This window comes from Monopterus albus, unplaced genomic scaffold, assembly GCF_001952655.1.
Source record: "Monopterus albus unplaced genomic scaffold, M_albus_1.0 scaffold318.1, whole genome shotgun sequence".
Lineage (NCBI taxonomy): Eukaryota > Metazoa > Chordata > Actinopteri > Synbranchiformes > Synbranchidae > Monopterus > Monopterus albus.
In genome coordinates, this window is record NW_018128198.1 from 571,208 (window position 1) to 592,472 (window position 21,265).

A 21,265-nucleotide genomic window follows, 5' to 3' on the forward strand; every position below is an offset into this window, starting at 1 on the left:
AGCAGTCACCGGCCACATCGACCTGATCAGTGTTTGATTGTTGTGTCTTGTTGCTTTTCTTCTTTTGTCTCTCCTCTATCCACTCACCCCAACCGGTCGAGGCAGAAGGCCGCCCACCAAGAGCCGGGGTCTGTCGGAGGTTTCTTCCGTTAAAGGGAGTTTTTCCTCCCCACTGTCTCCAAGTGCTTGCTCAAGGGGGATTTGTTGGGTTTTTCATCTATATTAATAATACTTAGGTCTAGACCTTAGTTTGTAAAGTGTCCTGAGATGACTTTTGTTGTGATTTGGTACTATACAAATAAAATCTGATTTGATTCTGACTTACTATCATTTATCTGTCAAACCCTATAAATAGCTATAAATAGCTTGATTAATAATTGGTAGTACTACTGGATACAACAGCCTACTGTTGTGAGTTTAAGTCAAATTTCTCTCGCCTCATGGCCAAAACTCAGTAAAACCTGAAACTTTTGTAGAAAAGAAAAATGCTGAATGTTAATTTTCAGATTGTGCTTGATGAGGAAAACACACAGTGGTGTGTGTGTGTAGTGATGTGTGGGGGTGTTATCTTTTTGAGAGACAACAGCCCCTGATGTTACCTGACGTTGTCATGCTTCTGGATGTAGATCTTATGAAACATCATGTCCTCCTGCTTGGCGTTTATATCCGCTTTCATCTCCATGGCAACATGGCGAGGAAGCACTGAGAGCAGGAGACGTTCCTGCAGCAAAGTGTGGGGGAAAACTAAGTTCAGCTGACAAGGATACAGAAATAAGGAGGTGGAGGGGAGGCAGAGAGACCAACATGCCTGAATATGTTTAACATAATCACTGTCCCGCTCCCACTGGTAATGAAGGCCTTACAGTGATTAAACCATTATGGTTCTAGCAATTACCTAGCACAGCTTAACAGATGTAGAAAAAACAGATCTCTGTTTATTCATTTGATTTAGTCACTAATGTTTCCAGTGCTGTTTGGTCCTCATCTAGCACTAAAACCCCTTTCCTCTCACCTGCTGCTGGTTTTCCCTCTGGGAGTGCAGGCGAGCCTGGATGCATTCCCTGGTCTCCCGGAAGGCCTGCCTCTGGGAGCCCTCGGCGGGGTAATGGGTGCAAACCCCCACAATATTGGTACAGGAGAAGATTAGCACGTTAGACACTATCTGTGGAAGAGGGTGAGAGAAAAAGAGTGAGCTCACTAAGGTTTATCGATGTGAGCCACAAGTCAAAGCCTGATTCACATGTTTAGTCCCCAGTTCAAATCCTGCCCAGGACATTATTTCTCTCCTTCCTGTTGTACGTTACCAACATAAACCACAACTGGTCGTTGACCATTAGTACTCAGTCCTGTTAAACTGTATGTCCTGCTGAGCATTAACCTTCCCCCTGAAGTTGACCAGAGTAACTAGTCTGTATCTAAGACTGATTCACTGACCCTACTTCTATCACTATAAGAACACAGCCAACTTCTATGCAGTTTATCAAATCATGTACAGTTCCTAACATCTGGGGTCAAGTGTGCAGAAACATCATGGCACTATATACTAATCGTGTCATTGTCTCTGTGAGTACTGTAAACTATTTTACTCAAGCCCTAATAAACAGATTTATCTGCCATACAGTCAATGTGACAATACAAAACACACCTCACTTACTACAGAGCTATTTTGGTAAATTGTTCAGTCTGAAAGTGAAGTATGTATAAACTTTAAATAAGGAGAATAAAGATACAACATGCTTGAAAAAGGTGGTGAGAAAGAAAGGAAGAAATGTGCGTGTGATATGTGTTTTGCAGGCCTGCAGCTGTTTCCCCTCTAAATGAGAGTAAAGCACTCGATTTCTGCTCCACTTGTGTGCCTCTGCCTGCAGCAAAAACAGGGCATCTCAACCTTGATCCTGACACAACATCCATCAGAATATCTTTGTGCAGCCTCAACAAGACAGTGTCTCCGCTAATTAAAGGACTCAGCAGAGCTACAGACAATTCGCACGTTACTGGCTTGAATGTTTGGCCATACATGATTGCGACAAGGCAGACAGCATCAGTGACACTGCTCTGATGCAGAACAAAATGAGTTACCCTTGGCTGACATATCTGAAGCTGAGAGTCTGGACATTTCTGACATATTTCTTAAATGACAGAATACTGGCTGATCCTGTGGTATAAATTACAGGTTCAATCAAAACAGACTGAGCAGCAGCAGAGTTAGCACACAGTCTGTGCCGTAGCAGGGAGCCTGGAAAGCTTCTTATTGCCTTACATCATGTATTCTATAACACAAAGTGGCACAAAAAACAAGCACTTTGTATTGCTGTCAAAGGCCCAAAACGAGGATTACCACCTTAATATAAAGTACAGAAAGTTCAGTTCAAAACCGTGATGAAGTAGACTGAGTAAAACTGCCCTGAGCATCGAGCCCCAAAGAGACACTGGGCTATATGGTCATTGGGCATAATCTGAAAGCATCTGTGCCAGAATGTGGCATAAGATCCCCAGACCCTAAGAATACTCATTCAGTGCATTAAGTAGCAGGATTTACAATCAATGTCTCCAGTAGTCTGATTTCTTAAAGTTCATATAGAAGAGAAATCTGTTTTTGATGATGGTGGATTAGAAAAACTTTATTTCCTTTGCTAGATTTCTCTTGGATGAAAGGAAAGATTATGAGACACAGTGATGTATGCTCATGTTAGGGATGGGACAATATATTGAAATTCAATATATCATGATACAAAACTGTCACAATGTGCATCATTTTGTCTAGCGATATGCATCATGTGGTCTCCATCTGTTTTTATAAATAAGCTAGGCTAACAGAGGTTACGTCAATATTGTTCTATACATAACCAAACCAGTGCTAGAAAAGGAGGAATAAAGTACAAATATTCATACATTGGCTTTTTAACTGTATCTTGATTGAATCAAATCGTACGGACCATATCGTGCATCAGATTGTATCGAGAAGAAGTCCCATCATCCCATCCCTAGTTCACAGTGAAAACAATTCCATCCAAAGTTTGTCTGAAACTGAAACTCAAACATCTCTAAAAACAAATCAGCTTCTGCTGTAACATTTAACTATTTGTAATATTATTTGGATGGAGAGAAAAGCTGTACTCTCACTATAGAATCTGTCTTCTCACTGTTGTATCAGCCCTCTGACACACACACACACACACAGAGAGAGAGAGAAATCAAAAAGCCACATGATGTATCGCTACTACAGGTGAAATAAGGTTCGAGTTGGTGAGAAATGTGACTGCCAACCTACTGTATACAATGACTTACTACACTAGATATAAACATATCTGATTCCCTGAGGTTTCCTGTGCGCATTTAAACACCGAGTGTGTGACTGAAGCTAATGCGGCAAAAGCTATTTATGAGAAAGGACTGGATGTCTGTGGGAAACCAACTAAAAGTTGAATTAGTTTAATTTGCACCAAACCAGCACCTTCAGGTTTCATCAGCCCTGTCCAGGTTCTTTTCATAGAGCCATTTAATGGGCTAAATCACCCAGATGAATCACATTCACACCATGGGCCTGTGTGCTAGCAGAACAAACACAGCACGTCTTTATCAAGTCAAAAACCCCTCAGCAGGTCTCCATGCAAAAACCAAGCACAATCAGAGGGAGGAGTGCTGGCTGAAGACTTGCCTGGGAGTGAAACACGACCAAGGAAAATAAGGAAATGAGGTAGGAGACACAGAGGAGATGGTGAATTTAGGTTACAAAAGGTTACTCTTTGCTATTTCTGCCTCTTATCGAACTAAAACACTGCATAGCTGAATTGGACTGACCCATAGAAGACACATGACTTTAGATAAAAACTACCTGTCAAAGCTTGCTCAAGTGTACAGAAACAGAGCTTTACTTTCCAAGGTATTCTTTATTTTGGCTGGTTGAATATTTACTTTGACTACAATATTCTTACTTAATCATATTTCAGTCAGAGAAACTTGTATCAATGAAATGATCAATTGCTAAATGCTCAGCTTAAACATATGCAAACACAGTTACACACGATTCAGTTACTGTCAATATACTTTAATTGTGTCAAATTCAAGAATTACAAAGGATTCATGACATTTAAAAGGAGACTTGGAGACTGTTGTGAGTTGGAGCAACAGTGAAAAGTTATCAGGTTCTAAAAACGGCCTTATAAACATATAAGAATATGCAAGACAATGCTCCTTAATCCAATTTACAATGTCTCCAAAACAAAGTTCACTTCATAGTAAAATTACTAAGGTTGCACAGTTACTTGCAAACTCAATTTTATGTGAATATAAAATTGATAACACTTATATCCTGCAGAAGAACTTAGCATATTGTATATTAAGTTAGAGTATAACTCAACAGTGGTATTTCGATAATATACCTTCAGGGTACAGAATTTGAATTGAAAATACGGACGCTCCAGAGCTTTTGTGTGGCAGAATTTCGGATTTTGTGTTTCAGGAAATGACTTGGGCAAAAAGGAAACTGACAAACACAAAACAATTTTCAAATACTCGCATACAACGGTCAGCGGTAACACTGTTTGGGACTGGGACAGTCCTAGATACATCTCCCCGAACTAGTCGGAGACAGCTGTGCACTACACTTTGACGGAAACGGGTAAACAAACTGGATTCACACATGCAAAACCAGCCACTTGTTCACAACCCGTCAAGTCTTTTCTCTTGAAAAAGTAAGTCCCTGACAGTCCTGAGAACATTCCACCAAACAGAGAAAGTTCAACCTGTTCCCCTGTGAGTGGGACCTGTTTCATTTATCCAGGGTATATTATTTTTATTTTATTTTATTAAAGGACTGTTACTGACTGCTGCATTATTTTCTGTTTTGCTAATATACAACAGCTCAAAATGCACTGCCAAACACAATGCATGCCTATTTTTACACTCACATACAATAGGTCTTAGCTGGCCACTTTTACTTTATTAAAGAAGAAGAAGATTCATTTTTTCCAAGTCATGTTTTTTTGTCCTTTTTTAACATTGTGATAAATATTGTATCGTGGACTTTTTAAACCAAATCAAATTTTTCAGAATAATGTTTCAGTCGAGAGGCCAGACTGCTGGAGCCCTTCACCGGTGCAGATGCATCAATCCAATTATGTATCTCTGTTGAGGAGTCCTGTGGCCTCATTTATGAAGAACGCTGTTAAGAACAACTCAGCTATGGAGAACCACGTAATGTTTCACTAGTTTTCACGGTAACACAGGCTTTACTGTATCTAAGGTTTGACTGATTTTCATCTGAAAATGTTTAACATTATTTATGTGCATGATTAAGAACTGCAAGCAGAGACCAACAAAGCTAAGCATCATTGGTCTTAATATTTAGGCAGAAGTCTGAGATTTTACCCTCCTACATCTTCACACACCTTTATTTTTCAGTCTTTCTTACATCCACCCTAAGGCGTCGTTTCTTTTGAGCCACACTTCCAACAGACTTTTCATTTACACACTTGTGTATCTTTCAGAGACTAAACATGATGTCCGTCGAGGACAGGCAGCCAGAATCCAGCCCACACAAGTGATGACAGCAACAACCACCAAACCAGACCAAAGCACACTGTCCCGTTCTGGACAAAGAAGGCTTCGTATTTCTGAATACTCTAACTGTGAATACACTTTTGATACATCATTGGTACGTGTTAAAGATACCTATTTGATCCCTCAGCCACTAGTGTGGCCTTGGAGCAATGTTTTAAAGAGCAGGTCCCTATAATGTATCAGTAGTGATTCTGTTTAGTTCTGTATGCGTTTCCTTATCAAGGGGGTATGTGGTGTCCATCATCATCACCAAGTGGAGCTCTGTGGTTAGATGGGAAGGTCAAGGTGGAAGAAGAGGAAAACAGGCACTGCTGTGACATCATGACTGGCAGGCGACCACATTAGTTTTCCTGCAGCTAATAAAGTGAAGTCACACCTTCCAGCTGGTGTCTTACTTTGTGACACTGCAGGAGCAAATGACCATAGGAATCATTTAGTGCTGGAGGACGTATTGATGAGGTCAGTTAGGTAGTTTACTTATCCAGTCCATGTTGTTGGGCCTTAGGGTTCTAGACAATGCACAGGTTATCTACAGATAAAGCTCACACCATCACACCATCACGACCATCAGTTTAATATTTTTTGTACTTCAGGCTTCAGCATATTAAATGTGAAATCCAGTAATGGATAGCATAATAACGTGCTAAGTCCTTAGTCTGACTAGCTTTCTGTCAGTATTTAAAGATGGCATGGTGAACACTTCTGACCGTCACTAGTCACTTGACAGGATGTTCATGTAGTAATGGCATTTCACCCTGAATCAAACATGAATTTTTGGTCCCAGGCCAAGTACTGCTCCAACGTACACTGACCAGCCATAACATTATGACCACCTGCCTAATACAGTTTACATAGGAGTCCCTGTGGCAGTCGGTCGGCACTCGTGTCACTCTGCAGCTCACTGTGCATCTTCTGTGAATCCATTTGCTTCCACAGTTCTACTGACATGAAGAGCACAGATGTGTCTACATTTCAGTGAAAAACTAACACATATGTCTTTTTCACTCACCTTTTCCTCTTCCATTAATGAAATAGCTTCCTGTGGGACTCCTCACTTAAATCCCATTTTGGGCAGCACATAGCTCCTCTCCAGCCTGACTCAAAGGCACTGACTGACTCACTGAACCTGGATCCTTACAGGTACCCGTACTTCTGAGTCTAAAGCAGCTGCAGGCCGCCGGGGCGCCCCCTAGGATTATCTATCAATTCCTAAGGGACACAGCTGTCTCCTTAATTCACCACTATGCTCATTGGATTTATTTAGTTTGTTGCTACTGGAAGTGAAGCTGATGAAAACACAGACTACACCTGTCTGGTTCATCTGAAAGATACTAAAACACTTCTGGGAGCTGTGAGGAACTGCAGAGTCTGTGGGTTCATCACCAGTGTGACCCATTTTCACATTACATTCAGTTTGTAGATTTGATTTGTTTAGTTTATGTGACAGTGCATTCATTGAATTTAACTAGAAGCTATTTATTGATATGGTTAATTAAAACATCACTTTGAAAAGCATCAATAATAAAATTCTGACTGAAGTGTGAAAATGCATGCACGCCCTCTGACCTCCAATGTCAAAGCTTTGTGACATCTCCATAGCATAAAGCACCAAACTAAATAAACTGTTCAGAAACAACATGTGGAGGAGAAGTCATTTGACAGGGAACATTTCTGAGGTCCTACTTCAACACTGGGACACCAAATGCTTTCAAGCAGCCCTGATGCCTCACAGGAGACGCTGAACTCCTGGGAACTAAAAGGTCATTCTGTGAGTCATGCCTTTGAAGAAGAAAGACAAGCCTGAAAAAGCATGTTTCATTTTTCATCTCATGCTTCAAAAGAGACGAGACAGAGAAGGGACACTGACCAACTAGAGACTCTTCCAAATATAGGCCCCGTATTTCAACACCAGTCATATGGGAGACAAAGTTGGATTGCAGTTTTTGATGTCCACACCTAGCATTCAAATCTGTTTTCCTTCAGTGCACTGAAAACTCTGACAGGAACCAAATCCATTTTTTAATAACCAGGCAGGTCTTTACAGCCAATGCACTGCTTGACCACATTGTACCTCTGAGGTCTCAGAACCAGTGCAGCCTCATGAAATGGTCTAAAACAATGTTACAAAGATCCTGTAACACACTCGTCGTGTTACTGGAGAAGCCCAGAGCTTATGGAGACAAAAGAAGTGGAGTGGGAAGGCGTCCCCTAGTCTGCCTGGACGATGAAACACGATGAGAAACACTCGTGTGTCTCCTGGCACGGCTCGGCCTGTAATCATACTTGCATGTATTTCCTTGGCTGGTGCCGCTTGAACTGTTTCCAAACAGATACGCCCGTACATATCTGATGGCATTATTATTACAGCTAACCTGGCAGAACAACATAAGCTTAATACTATTAATGTACTAACATTCATGCATAGTGTTGTGTGATCTTATATTCAGCTAATTCAAAATTAGCAAGTACAATTATTCTTTTCTTGGTGAGTATTACAAAAGAAAATTAATATCACTCATGTACTTGTCCTCAGAACGAGGGAGGGAGACATTTGGTCAGAAAGGAAGGTACAGATACTGGCTGTCAGTCCTGGATTAGCTTGTTGGTCTGTGCCACAGACCTCCACTGTTGTTCACACACAATTCACATCAGTGAAACTGTAAAAAGCTGTGGCCGTTTGGAGCTACAGAGTCTTGGATGAGGAAATGATTGGACTTATGAAAATCATGAATATATCATGAATTATATATATGGAAAAGGAAGTTCAGTTCTGAGACATCACGATGGTTGTGCACTACAAAGGTATTGTATATCCCCATGTCTACACGAGGTCATATGTTTTATGCTAAGTGAGGGGCTGAAGCTAAGCTGTGTTTGAACTTAATTTAGATAAAAACATTTTGCCCCAGCTGTGCAAGTAATTTGGCACACCTATTCAAAAGCACATTGAGAACTGGGGTTTTATATCTAGTGTGCCTACAGCCCTCCTATGGAGGGAGCAGCAGTCGTCCTGTGATAGTTCTGTTATCTCAGCCTACAATATTCCCTCTAAAGTGACAAAGAATAAACAGAAAACTGTCTAAATCATGTGTCATTTCTCTGAGAAAAAAAAACTTTTATAAAACACCACTGAAGAGAAAAAAAATAAATTACACAGCTTGTCATTGATCCGTAAACTCTCATCTTGACAACAGGCGCTCGACTCAAGCAGGAATTCCTAAGTGTATAAGGTTATTGCAACACAAACAGTATGTGAGAGAATTATGGTCATCTCAGGAGTAGTAACAGCTGAATTCTCCCTGTTCAGGGAAACTAAACAACGGTGGTGGTGTGTGGGAGGGACGGTGGGAAAGTTTCTCTCTGTGTGTGTGTGTGTGTGTGAGTGTGTGAGAGAGAGAGAGTGAGAGAGCTTAGTAGGAGAACGCGCCTAGCCTCCAACATGCCAAGCATACCACCTCTGACCTGCAGGGGATAAATATTAATGCTCAGTCTGAGTACATGTGCAACTACGATGTTCTGTATATTTACTTGACACCGTTTTGAAAAACAAGGCCAAAAGTGGCTCCAAGAACAATAAGCCAGAATGACAAATAACTACTTTTAGGAACTTTTCTTAAAGTTTTAAGAAAAACACAGCACTGTGTAATACGGAGCACTTGTAAACAGATGCATTCGTGAAGTGAATTAGGTGATAAACGAATAAACAGAGCTGACTGAGAATATCTAAGGTACGAAGGAGACTATAAATACTGTGCATTCGCTTTTATCAACCATGAAACCAGTGAATCATAATCTGTATTTAATATATTTAAGATCTCCTGACAGCGACGTCTCTGGATCCTTCTGTTAACGTCAACATGTGGACCTTACAGAACAGAGCACGCTCCAGTCGTCTCTGGAAGACCAGTAACATCACTGTGGTGAATATTTTCTTTAAAAGAGCTTTTTCCTTGTATAGACTTCATTATCCAGATTCTTGCTAAGTCCAACACCTGATTACGTTTATGTAAAATACAGAATTACTGTATTTTGGAGCAATTAAATATCAAAACAAATCTTGGCTACAGGAAAATCTCTGTCATGAACAGCAAAGGAAAAAGCATTAGTTCTCAGCTAGAATCCTCAGTGAGAGCTTCCTGCCAAATCTGTAAAGCCTTCTATTATGGCCAGTTCCTTGAAAAACATGTCTAAGTGAAATATTACCAGCTCAATCTTCAAGAATCAGATTTATTTTATTAATTGATTAGGTTTTTCACTTTTTAAAATGATTTTCTGCTTCATAGAAAATCACCAACGATAGAAGAGCTACTTAGGACCCTGTTGTCTTCAGGGATCTAAGACAACTTGAACAAAGCAGAAATAGCAGAGGAAGAAGAAGAAGACAGTGCAGAGGACAGGCTTAATCAGGGCCCTTTGCTGTATCTACAGTACACGTGTCAGATGTCCTACGCTCCTCTGCACTGCCTCCACTTGCTCCATAGCTTCACCTGCACAGCGCTTGTGTTCTGCCTCTGTCCGCCTGTTGTCTGTGGGTGTCTGGGAGCTGTCTGGTGGCCATGACAGTTCTGTCTGAGTGATCAAACACATGCACGCAGTGATTTCCACAGCACTGAGCCAAAACAGACTAGAGGCCCTCAGAGGCTGACGGACTGAGTGCCTCAGTCGGAACTGGCCTGTTCAGTGACAGACTGCACTGTAGCACCTTCCAAACTATGCCAGCTGCACTGCTGGGCCTGGCAAAGCCCTTCAGAGACTGTTGTTTGGTAGCGTCAACATTTCCTAACAACACTTCTCAATATACTGTATCTACAACACTACATCTCCAGAACAGCTGGTGTCTGTGGGACAGAAGAGCAGCTTCGCTGACCTGATGACCTTGTTACCTGGTGGAGTAACTAAACTGCAAGTGCACCATACAAACAACCTCTGAGCATATCGTCACCCAATCTGCAGGTCACACTGTGCAGTTTTTAAACTAGCAGCTAAATTTAGCTGTAGTTTTATTTTTGGTGATTTATTATTCACTTATCAAGTTGAGTCCAACAAGACGTTTTCTTCCAAACAAGTTTCTAATGGAAGTCAGTTTGATTAAACAGTAAAAACATACACATGGTCAAAATTCTGTAACACATTGATTTGGTATGTAAACGGTTTATAAAAGTCATTTACAGACCAAGTGATTTGATAACAAGGAGACGCGAGGCACTAGTGTTTATCAGTGGGATGAGAATGTGATGCGATGTGTTTTCTCTCCCTGCTCAAGTCTCTGAACCAGCACCTGTCAAGGCTTTTTTACCTTTTACTGTTGATTCATCGTTTGATATGGAATCACAGCTACAGTTTCAGTACAAGAGGTTATTCATTTAGCTGTTTTTATTATTATTTTTTATGAAATACAGGCTTGTTAAATCATATTACATCAGGTTTTCTATTTGTACATCTGTGAATAAAAGATATGAAGTGACGGTGGAGTTGTTTGAAGGCACTACTTTTGATTTTGTGTAACTGGTGAAGTAACACGATTATTTTCTCAATGACTAATTTATACCGTATACTGTCATAATGAGTAATTTCTTTGATTTTTCATTGCACAATACAGTCATAAACTAATCTCTCCATAAATCTAGTGAAGATTCCCAAAGAAAAGTTCTACAAAACTACAAATCTCAAGTTATTTGGCTTCACTTGATGGACTGAATGTAAATGTTGTGTTGTTTCTGGCAAGTAGATGGATCTTCTGCAAGCACCTGACTTTCAGGACTGTGTACTCGTACGTGAATACCTTATATAGATGCAGTATACTCCTGATGTACTGTATGTGTTAAGGTCTATGTTCATGTACCCATACAAGACAACTAACAACGGCACTGCTGTTGAAATCAGATTGCCAGCAGTCCTCATCCAGCAACCAGCTGCTGTTCTATTTCTGACAGCTTAGTGCCATTAGCGAGGCACAAGACCAAGAAGAAGAGTAGCACCATATCTTACACTGCCTGGTGTCTGGCATGGCAACACTTCAGCAGCTTTCTGACTACGTCACCGCTGGCTGGATGAGTAGGTTGAGGATACAATGTTCACTGCTTCTAAAGTCTATTAACTAAAAAAAAATAAATGTAGGAAATGTCTCTCTCACCAAATACCTGGTGTCGAGCAATGGTGCATGTTGTAGTGTGAACAGATTTACTATAACAAACACTCTTTTTAATTCAAATCACAATTTTGCGAACATATTTTAGCCATTGATGGAGTGAGTTTGCTCTTTTAAGAGTGAAAAGCTGACAAAGTATTACATCAGAGGTGTTTTTGGATGCCAACACGACCCCACTGCAATAACACCCTCGATCCTCAGTCACGTTTTCATGGAGACTCTAACCTCCAGTGCTTCATGTGTCAAAATAAAATAATATAAAATAATAACGATTGTGATACTGAGAAATTGTTTTCTAATCCAAATAACTTCATAGCAAGGGCACCAGTCGACTCAGCTATAGCAAGTACAACAGTGGTGCCAAGGAGACTGGAAATACTACTTTTCAAACCAATAACATAATGTGCTTTTGATTTATGAGTTGATCATCACTTTAATAGGGGCTCCAGAAAGCTCCAGGGCTCAGTCTCGTACACAGTTATACAGCACTCCAAAACTTCTCATCTTATCATTTCAGGCTAATATTATAAGCAATAGTTCAACCATATTCATCCACAGTCCTCTGTAACTGTTCTCCATTAAGATCCAATCTGAACAGTCAGGTCATTTCCTAGAGGCGCACTTTAAAAAAAAAAAAAATCTAATACCACAAATATGAAAAATGGAATGTTATGACAGGAAAAATACACCATCATTAAAAATAATTTAAAATAAATAAAGCTTTGAATAATAATCAAATTATAGTGTCTCATGTCAAACTGTGCAGTTCTGACTTATATTTCAATCGGTTTGATTAATATGCAAGATTTAATTGATACTACCTAATTTGATCATCTACATGTTGACCAAACTTTAGCCTCTTCAATGGGAAACACATTTTTATTATTATTATGTATTAATGTAGTTTAAAAGAACAGAATGGGGTGTGGCAGACAGACCATTCACTGTGGAATTTAAGTTCAACCCTCTTTTTATATAATGTTATGACGGGTCTCCAGTAACTCGGCTTCAGACCTGACCGTATCGTCCCTTGAGGTCCACATCCTGCTTCCAGTTCTACTTCTGTGGTTACTTTCACTGGGATGTCACTGAATATGACTTAGTTTACAAGCAGAGGCTCCATAAAGACGACAGTACTAACTAATCGGTAACCTGTAGCTGGTGAGCAGCTACATCCCGCTCTGCTTACAAAGCTGCCGAGGCTCAGACTCTCTCCATATAAGGGCAGGTGGGGATACTCTGAGCCTTATCACTCCCTGCGTTACTTCACTGCACCACCTCGCAGTCATAACACATGTGGAAAGCATCGCCGGAGAGGGATGTGAGGACAGAGACTTTTTCTTGACAACTAGCCACAGAATAACAAGGACCTCAGAAATGAAAGATGGCTCTTTCCGCTCGATTTGGACCATCTGTAATTTCAGAGCCAGTTTTAGCTCAACCTGACCAGCCCTTACTAAGCATAAAAAGAATAAACAGATGTACATGTACACTTCTTTCTCTGGTGGAAATAAACACTCTCAGTTTGTCTCTCAAAGGGAAACCATTCCTTTGGTATAAAGCAATCCCGACACTAAAACATCATAATTCCCCACAGAAAGAATACACACGATATATTAGCATATGAATTATACTGATGTGTGCAGAGTGAATGCAGACATAAGCTGATGACTGACTGAAAACATCTATTTTTAGATTCCTGCACAACTTGAACCACAGTCTGATAATCACTTCATCTTTTGAATAGTTTGCATCTTCTCAAATGTGAAGATGTTCTACTTGTGTGTTTTCTGTCCATACCATTTAAAACTTTTTATTTTACACTCTTGGTTGTACAAAACAGTTTGTGGGCTTTGGCTCTAGAAGCTTGTGATCAGTGCTGTTTTACTGTTTCACTTACTTTTTATAGAATATGGATGAAACATGAAAATAAAAATAACTGCTGGCAGTGCTCTGAATCAGAAGAGATTACTGTATCTGTCTGTTTCATGCCTGCTCTCCATATGGGACATTTGTGCCATGGCGATGGCTGTCTGCATCATATCCAGCCTCTGTCATGCACACTCCCACCAGAGTTGGCTGCTTTTATGTCTCTGTCACAGTGATGCCTTTATAAACTATGAAGGCTCGTTGGAAGCTACAGTGATGTATGATGCTTAGCAGACTAAACCTATCAGCTCTTTAGGTCCCAGAAACTCTACCAGAACATTTAGTGACACTTGTCAAGAAATCTAACTACAAAATCACTACCTATACATAGAATTTCCCAGCACTGAGCTGTAAATAGTCTGCATGGGCAATTCTGTAATTAGCACACTAATTTCTCTCACATTTCACCGGTGAGTCATCTGTAAATGTGCAAGTGAATCTGAGAAAAACACCAGATTTTTCCTCCTGGATCCATCAACAGCCTGATGACAGGGCAACAGATTTATGTTTATTACTGATGATTATGGAATTACTTTACAAAATCAGAATAATGGCACATTAATGGCCTCAAAGGACTCTTCATACCCCTTTGACTAGGAGGCCTGTGAGCTACGCTATCTCATTGCACGTACAAGCACACTTTGTGCACTGCATGCATGCTTACAAGCTGATCAAGGCTCCATCTGAAGAGAAACTGTTGGAAGCCGTCACAAAAGGCTGAGTTATTAAAATACTTAAGCTACTTTTGGAGTAAAGAATCTCTAATACAAGAATCTGCACTAATACAACTATACTCTTACTTGAAATCACAAAGTTGTGCAGGAGAAACTAGTGTCTAGTTCCTTCAGGCTGAGAAGCCACAGATTCACCCAGTATGTTCATGGGAAGGTTCATGCTGGGCACAGGTAGGGAAGATTGTGATGGTCTGAAAAGTTACACTTTCAGACTTTCTCTCCTCCATGAAAACTATCTGAATCCACTGCAACCGACACAAAATCAAGGTCACCACACTCACTGTGCTAGAGGAACATTCACCAGCTGGTGAACACAAGCATTTAACAGAAGAGAGAGATTTTGAGTTGGTGGAGATGGAAAGGAGAGTGACTACTGAAGTCCTTCTGCACATTCTACAACAACAAGCCCTGGCTCACAGTAAGACTCAAGCAGCTTCGTCGTGCCAAAGAGGAGGCCTACAGAAGAGGGGACAGGACTCTGTACAGCCAGGCCAGGAACACACTGACAAGGGAGATCAGAGCAGCAAAAAAAAGGTGAGTGACCAGGTCTCGGCCAACGAGCCTCAAAAGCATCACTGGTTACAAGAAACCATTCGCTACTGCTGAGGGGAGCCATCAACTGATAGATGGTAAAAGGCACAGCAGAGAATGTACTTCCTGCGTCAGACTCCAACGGACAGTCAGGACTGTAGAAAAGGTCATTGGTGTGAGCCTGCCCTCCATGGAGGACCTGTACACCTCATGGGTCAAAAGGAGGGTGGAGAGGATCACTGCTGACCCCTCACACCCTGGACAGAACTCCTCCCCTCTGGACGGCGTTACAGGTCACTGTGCACTAAGACAACCAGGAACAGGGACAGTTTCTTCCCCCAGGCTGTCGCTCTGATGGACACTTAACCCACGACAGTATGACTGGACAATAACCCTCCGTAAATATACCTTGTACATATCAATCTGTCGAATCCAGACTATGTGTATATAGTATTTTTATTCCTAATGCACATTCCTTTTCTTGACTGCACATCACTTCCTTACTTTCTGTTCTCAGCCTTACATTGGTTTCCCACTGCTGCCTGACATAAGTCCATGTACATACACATTGAGAGCCGATGTACCTGAGTCAAATTCCTCGTGTGTCCGTCACACCTGGCCAATAAAGCTGATTCTGATTCTGATAATTACATCAGCAAAGGCAGGAGCAATAAAAAAAAAAAATGTTCGCAGGGGTCTGTCGTGTCCAGTCAGAGGCTGGCTACATTAGGTAGCATATGACCACTTGGAAGGTGAACAGCACAGTAAATCCAGCCAGGAAACAGGGGCTGATGTTTTTACACATGAGCCCAGAGACATGCACACACATTAGAATGTGAGTTATATTCATGGGGATCAACCTGAGATCTGAGTCCAGCTACAACCCACACAGACATTAACTAAGTGCCTCGGACATTGTTATGACGTAAGCCTTTGGGGTAGTTGTGAAAAACATCCCCTCTGCAGCCGACGGAAAGGGAGAGTCAGTTAATAAAAATGACTGTGACACAACACACATGGCCACGCTGAAAAACAATGGGACTGAATTAAACGCATTCATTCATTGCTAATTTTAAACCACCACGTTTCTATGCTTACAACTAATTTTCCTCAAGCTCATGTTACAGGTCAAGAATTTTATGCTGCACTGAAGTCAGCCGTTAATAGAGCTTTTAAAAGTTACTGAGGCTGGTCAGTGTCTGTACTTAGTCTGTCAAACACTGGTGCAGTAGTGTCCCTTTACACATGACAACTGTTTTTACTGAGTCTGAGACAAAGGCCTTGTGAGAGTTTACACCATGCAAAAAATATATGTATAGCTAGCAAAGAAGTACAAAAGAGGGACACTGTGAGAAGGGGAGCAGTCACAGGCTACACATCACAGTAATGACTGTAGTGACTAACATCTGTCCAAATCTGTGGTGAGGAATCCTCTTAGGACTCGTACAGGCCACCCAGCCATGGACTCCAAAAGTGGCAAAGGAGACCGAAAAACCAAGAGCAGTGTAAAAACAGCCTACATATCAAACATTAAGAGCAATGACTGGCTGCAGTTCCCTGTAATGGGATAATAGAGAACAGTAACAGAAAAATCAATCCCAGAACCAAGTGTGTTATCGTAATGAGTTCAACTACAACTGCACTTCTCGTAAAATAAAATAAGAAACCGTAAATCTCTCTGTCACAACCTTTCCCTTTGTTTTGGCGCAAAAAAATGAGCTCTCCTGCACTGAAGAGCTGAATAAATAAGACCTCCATCCAGACTGAATCATGAGAAGTCACCTGACAGTCACACACTACAGCAAACTGAATCAATACTGAGGTCATGAGACTGTGCTACAACACCAAACGTAAAAGGTGTTTTTGCAATAAGCAGATCAATCACTATTAGCCTAAGAAAGCAATAATGTCCTGCTGTGTATAGAAATATGGAGGATATGCTGGTAAAGTACATCAGGAGTGTATTAAATAAATAATAATAGAAATAATTTTCTGTTAAACTATTTGATGTCCCCCAGGGCCACAGTGATGCGCTAAACCAACAGTGATGTCATTAATAATTCATACAGAGGTGCCAATGGCCAGATACTACAAACACTGGGGTGATCATGCCCCTAAACTATGGATGGCTTTCCTTTGAATGTTAGATCAGCTATGGACTTGGATCATTGCTAAAGACCTATTTATTTTCCAAGGCTTTGATTATATAGTGGAGTCTGACACTTTCTATTTAAACTCTTATGTCCTGGGCATTTTCTTGTGTTGTTTTATCCCTTGTAATGGTTCTATTTTACTTCCATTTGTTTACAATTTTATTTTTGTGTATGTCAAGTACTTTGTTCAACAGGATGTTGTTTTTAAAGTACTGTATAAATAAATCTGAATTGATTTGATTTGAATATCACATATCTAATATAAGAACACTGTCCATATGGCAGCTGTGCCAGCAGCCTATTACAACCAAGAGTAACATGTTATAGGTGACCTTTAGCAATTATGACATGAGAAAAGGAGGAAGTTGGTGATGTAGTGTACGGCGTGACAAAGTTCATGTTACAAGAGTCCTGGAGGGAAACTAAAAGGCCATGGCACATGAGCAGGCAGTGGAGAACCTGTTAAGGTGGTAAATGCCTGAGGATCACAAAACCAAGCAATACAGATGGATGCAGTAGAACAGCAAAGCTTAAAATGACAAGATGTACTGCAGCAAACACTTAAAGGTGCTTGAGCTGGGCACTCATGGACATAATGGGCTAATTACAGTTTGTATAACCCTTCTACGATTACCAAGTGGAAAAACTAATCCGCTCTGGGTGTTAGGAATGTGCAGACAAAACCAACTGATTTGAAAAAGGCCATTAAAATAAACAATGAGCCATATGATTTATGGTCAGAAATTAAGCTTCCTGACATAGACAGGCAGAAACTTGTTTCTGAGCAGCATCACTGTGACATGAATGTTCTCTTTGAATGTAGAAAACAAACCAAAATGATGGGATGGTTATGGGAGAGGTCATGAGGAGCTGCTTTTGTGATGTAAAATGAATTACACAGTGCAAGACATTAGCATTTAGGAATCTGGTCAGAGCTGTAGATTTTAATAAGGTGGTGGAGAGTTTTTCACAGTTTTAAGGTAGGACAGGTTGCACTGTTACTCCATCCACCGTCTGAGTCCTGACAGCATGTAAATGCACTTAAACCGTGTATTGTTATATCTGACAGTTCCACTGAAAGTGCTATTCTCTGTTGCTACAGAAGCCTGATTCAGTGTGTAGCTGTTAAACGAGCTTATTTGGAGAAGATGAAGTGTGAAAAAGAAATTCTAAGTGTGCAGGTTGCTACACGCCTCCTTTTCACCATCCAGACTATGCTGCAAAAACTATGTAGTTCAATAAAATCTCAGTTTCTACACAGAAAGATGCAACTGTACTACATTTCTTGGAGTTCATTTATACATACGTATATTAGATTTTCTAAGTGCTTTGTTTTTCTAATGTGTAGGTAAGAACGGTTTACTTACTGGGTTAATTATTTATTGCCTAATATTGTATGTCAGTGGTTTAGTCAGCTGCCAGACACCTTCCTTTTAGTCTAACAGACCTTTGAGTGCCATCATCCAGTGTTGCTAACCGTGCAAAATGCCACAGATTTAACAACATTCACATGTCTGACAGTAGCCAAAACAAAACCAGGAAGGTGGAGATTTTCACAGTATACAATAATCAAATTATAGTGTCTCATGTATTCCCCAGTGACCAGCAAAATACATTCAAATCTCTAATAATCATAATAATAATAAAGAATATATGCAGAGTAAGTGAGATAAATGGTATGTGTGAGTAGTATGTATGAAATCTGTGCAGCGTTCAAGCAAAGGTGAAAGTCAAAATGTAGGTTGTAGGAATGGGACATGTGACGTTCTCGATAGGATTAGATGTGTGTACAATTTGATCCAATCATGATACAATTTAAATTTAATGAGTACAATGTATGGCTAGCTGCAGAATACTTGTACTTTATTGAATACTGGTTTGATTATGTAAAGAACAACCATACATATTGACTTAGGTTCTGTTGGGCTATTTACAAAAAATAAGAAGTCGCTGGTGTATGGAGACCCCATGAAACACATCCCTAGACAAAAAGGGACATCTTGTGACTTTTTTGTATCACAATATATTGAATTTCAATATATTGTCCCATCTCTAGTAGGTTGTGTAGTCTGATAGCAGCAGGGACAAAGGACCTGCAGTAACTCTCCTTCACCCACCGTGGGTGGAGCAGCACGTACAGGGTGTCCTGTATGGAGTGTGAACAGTTCAGTCACCCTCCTCTCTCCACCTCCTCTACTGAGCCCAGAGAGCACCCCAGGACAGAGCTGGCCTTCTTTATCAGCTTGTCCAGTCTCTTTCTGTCCAACACTGTGATGCCACCGTCCCAGCAGAGCTCGGCACAGAGGACGGCTGATGCCATCCAGAGTTGAAAAATAGAAACAGTTTGACGAGTGTCCTGCACATTCCAAAGGATATGGTTGTCTTCAGTCCTCTGTAGTCTCCTTAGCCATTCCCTGGAACCTTACAACTATCTGCACTACCAGTCCATTCCAATCAATATGCTTCTTATTTGCAGTTAAGCCCCGTAAGCAACTGTGCCAACGTGACAACTCAAATACCAATAAGGAATGACAAGTAGATGAAAACTAAGCAGGCCGAGTTCAACTCAAATAGGATTTGAACTTGAATCTTATAAAGCATTGCATTAGGCTGTAGGCGGCCTCTGGTTTGATAAAAACATACAGCACACATTTCCCATATTGTGTCAAGAGAAAAACAACAGAGCGCAGAAGGGCAGTGATAGACGCACTATACAGAATTATGAGCCTCAGTCGGACCCAGTACACAAAGTGTTGTACAGGCAGTATGGCTGGAGGTTTAAAAAAAACACACACACACACACACACACACACACACACACACACTGCACAGGTGCTCCCAGGGAAGCACTGAGATTTGTTGGTTGGTGTTTGTGAAATAGAATCTGTTGCTTAGTTACAAAAGGACCAAGCACAGTTTTCTGGACTCAGGAGAATGCGTCAGCAGTGGTTTATGAAAGGTACTCAGGCTTGTCCTGCGTCTATGTTTGGTTCCTATATTATCACCAAAACAGCAGCATCCTCTGTCACACTTCTGGCCCTGTGGGAGCTCACGACTGATAATACAATTAAACAAAGAAACAGCAACTGAAACTATACATTTGGACACAGACACAGGGCATGAAGCAGTGAACCTTGCTATGTGACATCTGATGTTTACATTATGACAGATTTTCCAGGGGGCTATCTCACTGCTCTCTAGTACATGTAGCTCATTCTGCAGGGGAGTAAAGTGGTTTAATGTCTTTCCACCAGGGCCAAGTTTCACAGGCAAAATTAAAAGCATGTTGAGAGGCAGAAGACGTGACTGTGGGAAGCCAGGTAAAGAAAGGAGAGATGTGGATATCTGTTTTGAATTGCCATGCATTACAAGCAACAGGCAATTCAGTTAGGTAGAAAACCATGTTACCTCTGGAAACCTGCCAACTAGGAACTGGTCCACTTACATGGCCTTCTCCAAGGTTTTGGAGAGGGGGCAGAGAAGAACAGATGCAGAGCTTCTCACCCCAATACTCCCAGGAAACAAACTCAGGAAGTAATTAGGAGCTTAAAAGTTCCTGATGTTTGCATTTCCACCATATCTTAAGAATTGTTCAGATTTGGCAAGTTAAACCAATGACAGATTTGATTTGAGACTATCTTTGCTCAAAAACAGTAACTGTGTTGTTTGTCATAGCTTTCTGCTGTGACAGATGTTGGGATTCTTGCAGAGGGACACCAGAGAGGAAAGGAACGCCACTGACTTTACAGATCAAAGTCAGTTATGTGAAGTTGCATAAAGTCTTTTGTAGCTGACAGTTGCCTTTGACAGTTACCTAACTGACAGGACCTTTTCAGTTACTGCCTTTGACACTGTATGAACTATTTGTCTCTAGGTTGAAAGAGTGGGTAAGATTTCAAGGAACAGCTCTGGAATGGTTCCAGTCCTACCTAACTGACAGGACCTTTTCAGTTAATATCAGGAAGTTGTCTTCAACTTTGGCCCCATTTTCTTATGGTGTACCTCAGGGGTCCATTCTGGGTCCTGTCCTCTTTTGTCTGTATATGCTTCCTTTAGGGTCAATGTTTAGAAAATATGGTCTTTCTTTCCACTGTTTATGCAGACGATATACAGATCTACCTCCCATTCAAATAAGGGCAACTCTCTAGAATCTATCTTGGACTGTGTAACATATGTGAAATTATGGCTTGCTCAGTATCTTCTGACAG

The 21,265-nt window shown here is 40.8% G+C and overlaps 1 protein-coding gene across 3 annotated transcripts in view; it reads right to left on the bottom strand.

The window, feature by feature from the left end:
• adcy5 (adenylate cyclase 5) overlaps positions 1-21,265 on the bottom strand; it is a 57,362-nt gene that overhangs the window by 27,976 nt on the left and 8,121 nt on the right. For all 3 annotated transcript variants that reach the window (XM_020623979.1, XM_020623978.1, XM_020623977.1), the window contains exons 2-3: positions 1,013-1,162; positions 600-721 (exon numbers count right to left, since the gene is read on the bottom strand). In XM_020623979.1, coding sequence (XP_020479635.1) covers positions 600-721; positions 1,013-1,162 — 272 coding nt within the window. The remainder of the gene's footprint in view (positions 1-599; positions 722-1,012; positions 1,163-21,265) is intronic.